This window comes from Marmota flaviventris, chromosome 2 (assembly GCF_047511675.1).
Source record: "Marmota flaviventris isolate mMarFla1 chromosome 2, mMarFla1.hap1, whole genome shotgun sequence".
Classification (NCBI taxonomy): Eukaryota; Metazoa; Chordata; class Mammalia; order Rodentia; family Sciuridae; genus Marmota; species Marmota flaviventris.
The window spans coordinates 83886609-83894642 of NC_092499.1; the positions used below are offsets into that span (position 1 = coordinate 83886609).

At 40.1% G+C, this 8034-nt stretch overlaps 1 protein-coding gene across 2 annotated transcripts; it reads right to left on the bottom strand.

Annotated features, from left to right (window-relative positions):
• Positions 1-4278: 4278 nt before the first annotated feature.
• Positions 4279-5881, bottom strand: Grem1 (gremlin 1, DAN family BMP antagonist). Of its 2 annotated transcripts, none has more exons than XM_027926242.2 (2): positions 5828-5881; positions 4279-4834 (listed from the first exon to the last, which is right to left on the bottom strand). In XM_027926242.2, exon 2 carries the CDS (start codon positions 4831-4833, stop codon positions 4279-4281), a length of 555 nt encoding a protein of 184 aa, XP_027782043.2. In that variant the 5' UTR covers position 4834; positions 5828-5881. The 2 variants fall into 2 exon arrangements, with proteins under 2 accessions (XP_027782043.2, XP_027782045.1); XM_027926244.2 differs by lacking the exon at positions 5828-5881 and having other exon boundaries at positions 4279-4596; positions 4807-4833.
• Between the last annotated feature and the right edge of the window lie 2153 nt (positions 5882-8034).

An 8034-nucleotide genomic window follows, 5' to 3' on the forward strand; every position in this document is an offset into this window, starting at 1 on the left:
GGTGCCAACTACAATCCCAGAATAGCCTTACTCATTAGATGTGAATGATCAACAATGAAATCTGTTTTTAAAGTTCTGTTTTGGTTCTTAAAAGAACAAACCAATAAAATTTGAAATTCTTCCAATTTTGCTTACTGTTTAAGGGCCGTGGTTCTTCAGTAAGATCATATGAATTCACTGCTTCTTCACAATGATAATAATGGCAACCACTTCATTACCTATCCTGAGAATTGAGAAACAATTCAAATTAAACTCTCAGCACAGTGTGATAGGTAAGCACTTCATATAGAGTTGCTGGGATTTTTGTTATTTTCAGAGCACTAATACTGAATAATGTTGTATGTCCAAGTGGGAAGAGATCTCAGAAATCCAGTAGTTCAGTTGTATACCCAGGCAATAATTCACTTTGAAATGATATACAGCATACTTTAAAATATTTTCAAGCATAGAAGTTTATCATCTTAAAGGCAGTTCATGGTCTTACGGAATCACTCGTATCATTAGAAAGATCCTTCTATGGATCCTAAGATCTTTCTGCTGTTTTCTCCTAGAACACCCTGAAATAAAGCTGTAATCATACATGTGAGGCAACCCTTCCACCACTCCAATGAAGCTGCATCATCACCCTCACTAGCTCAGCTTCCTAGCTATGCTCTGGGCAGTAAGCTGGTAGTTTGGACTAGAGACCCACTCTCTCTTGCCTCTAACTGCATGGCCTGAGGAAATCAAATGGGATCTGAAAAGTCTAGGAGAAAGAGTAAATTCCCCCAAAAGGTCACTAGAGACCTCAGTGTCTCATTTCTACATCCATTCCCATAACAAGTAAATCTCTGCCCCACCTCTGCCCTAGGAACTCTGCCAGTTAAAACATGAACACACACAAAAAGTAGAGATTTAATTTATTGGTTGCTCTTTGGCAAACATTATATAGAACATTATTGGGGAGAAAATTAAATTCTAGTTACAGATTCGTAAAACTTTAAGCCAAAATAGCTTTTATGACACTATCAAATCCCCTCTCACCCTCATACACAGCAAGGTAGTTCCATCACAGTCTAGACAATTCTTTGTTGTTTTTCAATGATTAAAGCAGACACAATATATAATGTAGGTAATATTAAATATCTTGAGTAATAACAAATCAACAGAACTACTTTCACCCTTTCACTCTTTAGCATCAACTGGTCACTTAGAAATGTTTTGTCCCTAACTTTTCACTTTAAATTTCCTCTTTAAAAGGACTCTCTGAACTAGTCATCATTATCCACTATATGTTTGTACACACTCATCTTAAGTCTCCCAAAATCACACTGAAAGTTCTTCCTAATATTGCTTCAGAAACGTTAACCTTTAAGGACCATTCAATTTAAAAAAATAAGAGCTCAGGTCTTGACTATGTAACACATCTTAATACGTGTAAAATGGTATTTCTCTCTGCCCTGACAAGTCTCTATCAACATACAATGTGCCAGCTTCTTCTCCTAACTCAGAGGAAGTCATATAAAGGAGAAAAAGAAAGCAAGCTTGAAATCACAATGACCAAAGGACCTGAATTAATAATTACATTAAATAACCATAACTTTTTGTTTAACTATTCACATTCCACACAGTGGAAATTATCCTTTCCTCCAGATTTTTCTCATACAACTTTTAACTTTGAAAAATGACAGTAACAAAAAACAACTTACAAACTTACAAGATGTGTATTTACTCTTCTAATGCCAAGCACAAAGTGTACATAAAAAAATTCATCTTTGGTGTTTGGCATTTTTTTTTTTTGATAGGTAAGATCAAGATCACAACTATCTTGCCATAGAAAAATCCTACTACAATAATGCAAAAATATATATCATTACATCATTGGTGACTCCAATAAAATAAGTAACAGATATGGCGTTTTCAATAAATGTTGGAAGCCACACCATACTTGTGCTCATCTTAATACAGGCACAGTAAGAAAAGCAGACGTTTTCCTCTTTGGCTAGTGCTATGCTTCTAGGGTATTTATGCTGCTGATTATTCTGGTGAAGTTAATTTTGAGGAAATTCTCTTTACTTGAGCCAAATCTGACTTACATGCAAGACTGTGGTACAAGCTCCTAAAAGAAGATTGCTGCTGCCAACTTAAGTCATCTCTTTTTAACAAAATTGCATGCTTGTGGCAGAATTAAAACAACAAGAGAAATTCAATGTTTGCTGGTTCTGAATGTCATTTTTCCTCTCTGGTGTGGTTTTACATTTAAAGCTTCTTCCCCTTTCTTTTCCTTTCCCCCACCCTCAAAATTCTGCCTTTGCATTTGTGTGCTTAATTAAATCCATGTTGTGCTTTATTGTTGGAGGATGTGGATGATACAAAGATTTAGGGCAGGGGAATACAGTGTATATGAAATGCATAGACTGTGTGTTTGCATGAATTTGCCTAATGTAGAATCATCAGTAGTGATTTATAAATATTTAAAATTAGACCCAACATTTTGGGTGTTCATGCCTCTGTCTAAAGGCATGGCTCCTGTTGGTAGATGGGAGAGCACTAACCCACAACAAAAGCAACATAGAAACAGCTTCTTTAACTGCAATGGTTCTTTGAATGCTGGAATCTTGATGGGCAACTGAATCTCAAATCTCTGATGTTTGTTTTCCAAATGACACTTGACTTGGCTAGAGAAGCTGAGAAGATAAAGGAAAAAAAAACTGGGGCATTTATATATAGAACTTCAGGCTTGAAGAGAATAGCTTAGCCAAATTCAAAGTGCAGTAAGGTTCACATACCCTGCACTTTGGTCATTAGAAAAAGTCTATATAGGCATTTGGCAAGCAGCCCCAAGTTTCCTCAGTGGAAAGCACCTCCAGTAGGTACAGAGTGGTTGCTATGTCCCACAGATCCTACTGGTAGCAGATGGACAGCTCCAAGGGTCCTTGCAGACCCTCAGAGAACAAATGAAGAAAGGGAGGTCAGACCCCTCACATCTCCTCCAGGTATTAAAAGCTAACTATTACCATGCCAGAGGCAATCCCGCTTACTTCCTTACTCTCTCTTCTCTCTAGTTCAGTCTTCTAACAAGAGGCAATACAAAACCACCCCAAATAGGTTTATAGCTAAAATGGAGCAGGCCCTAAACTCTCAGCTTAGACTGACCTTTCCTGTCAAGTATACTCAGCAGATGCGGAATGTTTATAATACAGGGTTGTGGCTTTCGGGAGCATTATGTAGGAACAATGATTTGAGGAAAAGGTGATTATAACCAAGAAAAAAATATTAGTACCTGAACCAAGGAAGTTTTGGGCTTTTTTCTATTCCTGCATGGAAGGTTCTAAACTACATCAAATGTCCACCTGTGGGGCAAAACAGCTGGGGCTATTTGGGTTTAGCTTGATTACTTGGTTCTGAAAACGGGGGTGGTCGATATTTAAGTTTTAAGTTTGGTGTTGGGTTACAGCTAGTTTTGGTAGATCCCAGTGACAGCCAAAGTCAATGATATTTTGGCAATCTTATTTCTCCTCTGTTCACTTGGGTTCTTTTAAATACCAGGAAACCCTTTCACTGAAGCATGGGCCTCGCTGTGTTTGGACTAGGCCTTCCAGTTCTCTGCACATCTCCCTGTTGAATTCTGCTGGCTGTGACTGGTCCTCACCCTCAATGCTCTCTTTGTCGCTTCCCTGTTCTGATTGTCATCGATCACACCAGCCTCCCCAGAATCTGGTGGGTCTTCACAATATGAAAAAACGTTTACATCATGGTCAAGCAAATTAATTTAGAAGCCTTGGCAGACATGGGATGAGACTGAAATAGACACTGAGAATCTAAGAAAGGAAGGAGTGTGGAAGAGAGAAAGAAGGGAGGAAGAAAGCTGAAAATAATGTCTCTGAGTCTAACACAACACACAAATAAGTCTCTTGCCCTCAGAGTAGCCTCCTCCATTAACATTCATTCTGAAGGGAGATCCTGATCCCCAGGGGGCACATAGAAGACAAATGCAGATCCAGACCACAGCCCTGCCTCTGTGGATGCCAGGGGTGGTGTGGGCATTTTGACCATCCCTGTTTAAAGCAGATAATAATAGGAAGTGAACTCTATCAGAGACTGTTTCCTTTGATGTCTGAAAACACCCACAGACACCCAGGCAGACTCATGCACACAAACTACGGACAAGCAGGCTCTGGTTGGGAGGCAGCCGCTTTTTCTTCTGGCCTCTAGATTTAAGCCAAGTAAGAATCAGGTTGCTTAGGTGTGGCTCTGGGCCTGCCTGGGGCTGCATCCCTAGGACAGGCTGAGTGTGACTTAATCCAAATCGATGGATATGCAACGACACTGCTTCACACGTGTGACTCTCTTCTTCTTGGTGGGTGGCTGTAGTTCGGGGCAGTTGAGTGTGACCATCATGGTGGTGAATTTCTTGGGCTTGCAGAAGGAGCAGGACTGAAAGGAGCCTTCCTCCTTCCGGATGTGCCTGGGGATGTAGAAGGAGTTGCACTGGCCATAGCAGAAGCGATTGATGATAGTGCGGCTGTTGCAGCCCTCCTCGTGGATGGTTTGCTTAAGCGGCTGGGTTTTGCACCAGTCTCGCTTTAGGTATTTGCGCTCGGTCACGTGGAGGGCCTCTTGGCTGGACTCCAGCACCTCCTCCCCCGGCATGGCAGTGCCCCGCCCCTGGCCCCGCCCCCGGTTCCTGGAGCCAGGCTGCTGGGGCGACTGAGTCTGCTCGGAGTCATTGTGCTGAGCCTTGTCTGGCGGGGGAATGGCACCTTGGGACCCTTTCTTTTTTCCTTCAGCAGCCGGCAGCAGGGTCCCCAACAGGAGAAGCAAAGCTCCCACAGTGTAGGCGGTGCGGCTCATACTAAAGGGAAGCAGAGAGGGAAGAGAGGACAAATGGAAGAGTGAGTTAAGGAAAAATCAATGATAGCACCTAACATTTTATGTGGCGCTTGTTAAACACTGTATGTAAAATACTCCGTTGGCTTCCCACTATCTCAAGCTCTGAAAGTAACCAGCCTGGCTCCACAATAAACAAGCCAATATTTAAACTCAGCCGGGACCCTTGTGTGGAGGCACATAAGATTTCCTTGCTGATTTCTCACACCCAATTATATTGACTTTGCATTACGGTCACTTAACTGTATTTATTCTTGTATTTGATGACATGAAGCTTTTCACTCTTACCAGGCATTGGAAAACAGAGATGCAAGGGAAGGCCAGAAAGCATGTGACAGGAGAGAGAACAATTTAACAGGATGCACACTGGATGAAGCTGCAAGCCCAGTTTCTGGTTGTAGTCTTGGGACAGCCACTTGCTGTCTGACCTTGATAAACTCACTTTCTTTTTGTTCTTTAATTTTTAAAAAATTTTTTAGTTGTAGATGGACACAATACCTTTATTTTATTTGCTTATTTATTAATTCTTTTATATGGTGCCAGGAGTTCAACCCAGTGCCACACACATGCTAGACAAGCACTCTACCACTGAGCTACAACCCCAGCCCCATAACTCACTTTCTTGATACATGACTCTTATGTAAGCAGAGTTACAAACACCTCTCTCAAAGAGTTCATTCAGGTCAAAATTGATTTTAAAATAATAGTAATTTGAGAACTAGATAAACATATACAGATAGCAGTATATTGTGGATAGAACAAATGACTACATCAGGCAGATCACATAACTCTAAAGATCCCTCCACCCCTCACTTATTCTCATCTTGAAACTGGGTCCAGATATTCCTCTTATCACTTTTTACATCATAGGCTATACTTCTCTACTTTTTAAGTGGTAAAATGTCACTCTCCTGTGTGTCTGTGTGTGTGCATAAAGTTTAAAAGGTAGAAAAATGACCTGTAAGCCCGATGCTCAGAAGGCTGAGGCAGGAGGATTGCTTGAGCCCAGGAGTTCAAGGCCAGCCTAAGCAACACAGTGAGACCCCTGTGTCTAAAAACAAACAAACAAACAAACAAACACAAGGCAACATGATTTTTTTAAAAATGAGCATGATAGAACAGATATGTGTAAAAAATTGCATTAATAAACACCACAGGCGTGTTGAATAAATTAATGACAATGAATTATTGTGGGTGGGTCTAGAGCTAGATATAGGTCAGAAAGGGCATATGAATGGTGACATAAATATATAAGGCAGAGGGAAAATTGACTGGCTTTTATCCAAGAGAGAAAAAAGAATGGAGTGAACAAAGTATATCAGGGAAAGAAAGACTCTTAGATTGTTTCAGAGAGGTAGAGCAGAAGGAGAGAAAAGGGGAGGGAGAAGAGCCAGAGAGTGCAAGAGAGAAGCATCAGACTATCCTGATTCTTTGGAGAAAGTCTTCCTGGGCTGGACAGTCCAACCCTCAAGGGGGATCTTGTTTAAATGCAGATTCTGAGTCCTCAGTCTGTCCTGATTCTGAGTCCTCAGTCTGTAGGAGGCCTGTAGCACTTGGGGTCATGGGGTATAATGGGATTGTTTAAATTGGGATGTATTTTCTTTTCTTTTTTTTTTGAATTTGCTCTTTTTAGTTATATATGACAGTAGAATGTATTTTGACATACCATGCATACATGGAAAAAGGACATATTTTCTTTTTTAAGAATACAGTTTCAAATTCACATGGTCCCTCCCCAGGTGATCACAACATCTGATCTGATTTCTGAGGTCTCCTCTGGCCTACTCCCATGGTTTCCTGAGCTGAAGGACATAGCTGTGGAGTACTTATTTCTTTGCTCTTCCAAACACAAGCTTAGCACATGATGACCCCTAAGTGCCATGCAACCTTAAAATTTCCCCCCATGAAACCTGACAAGTCTGTATGACTATCTTGAGTAATTTTCTTTCAAAGACAAAAGCAGGGTAGCATCTACATTCTCTAATGGACAGCCTCTGGTAAGTAAAGACTATTCAGCCCAAAGGCTAATGTCAAACTAAGATAATTAAATATTACATTTAAAACATCCTTAAATGTCATCATCTTTCCAACAGTATCCTAATACTTTTGGGCAAGTTCAAGTTTGGAGCTGATAATGTGACATTTAGCTCCTGTTCCAACTGTAGGTTCCCTGGCTTTTGTCAGTTTATGTTACAACATCCCTGTTCTTTAAACAGAGTTGGTTTTGCCCCAACAATAACAAAAAAATTAATTTCTTTGTTTTGTCTTTTTTTAAAAAAATCACTTATAAGAAAAGTTCAGTTATAAAACAGTACTGATTTTCTCCAGAGACTAGGAGAACATGAGCCGTGACCATTCAGTCTCCTGGGCAAATATATCATGAATTTGAGAAGCTTTCACAAGTTTCTGCTGTTTACTCAATTTAGGGCCAAGATCTAAAATAAAACTCATTCACTGAGCATTTCAAAGGAGGAATACATAATATCTATGCCCACAATCTTATTCTAAACCTATTAAAAATGACCTATAGTCCAATTCAGTCCTCCCAACCAGGACCACACCACCCCACCGCAAGCCCACCATCATAGAGGACATTCTGAGATTGCATATGACAGGTATCACCCCTTCCACAAACATCTATCCACAAAATGTAATTTTATTTCTCTGGACCAACTTAGGATACTTTTTATACTCAACCTTTTCTTCCTGACATTTTCACTTAAGTTATTGAACAATATCCACTCTGAGAGTTGATGAGGGCTTGCTCATCATCAGTGCTTGGCACAGAGGAGTTGCTCATTAAAATTTATTAAATAAATGATTACTATGATTGATACAGTTTCTGTCCTTTGCATTTTAAAATGTCTTCACTAATGCCAGTATAGAAAAGCCAACTGCAATGTTTTTGGTTTGTGACCCTCGGTATGGGAAACTTCTCCTAGCCTAAAGAGCTTCCTACTACTTGACTTTCTTTTTCCAGGAAAACTCAAATGTTCCCAACTTTTTACTGGTAACATGTGGAATAATGTGGATTTTCTTTCCTAATTGAAGCTACTGAATATACTGTGGTAGAAACTAACAACAAAGCAATGAATTCAAAATTAGTAGACTGGTTTTCAGCTTCAATTTAGACAAACTTATTGTTCTTATGGAAGCATGCATACC

Coding starts and splice junctions, on each gene's coding strand:
- Grem1 (XM_027926242.2), bottom strand. CDS start 4,833: ATGAGCCGCACCGCCTACACTGTGGGAGCTTTGCTTCTCCTGTTGGGG.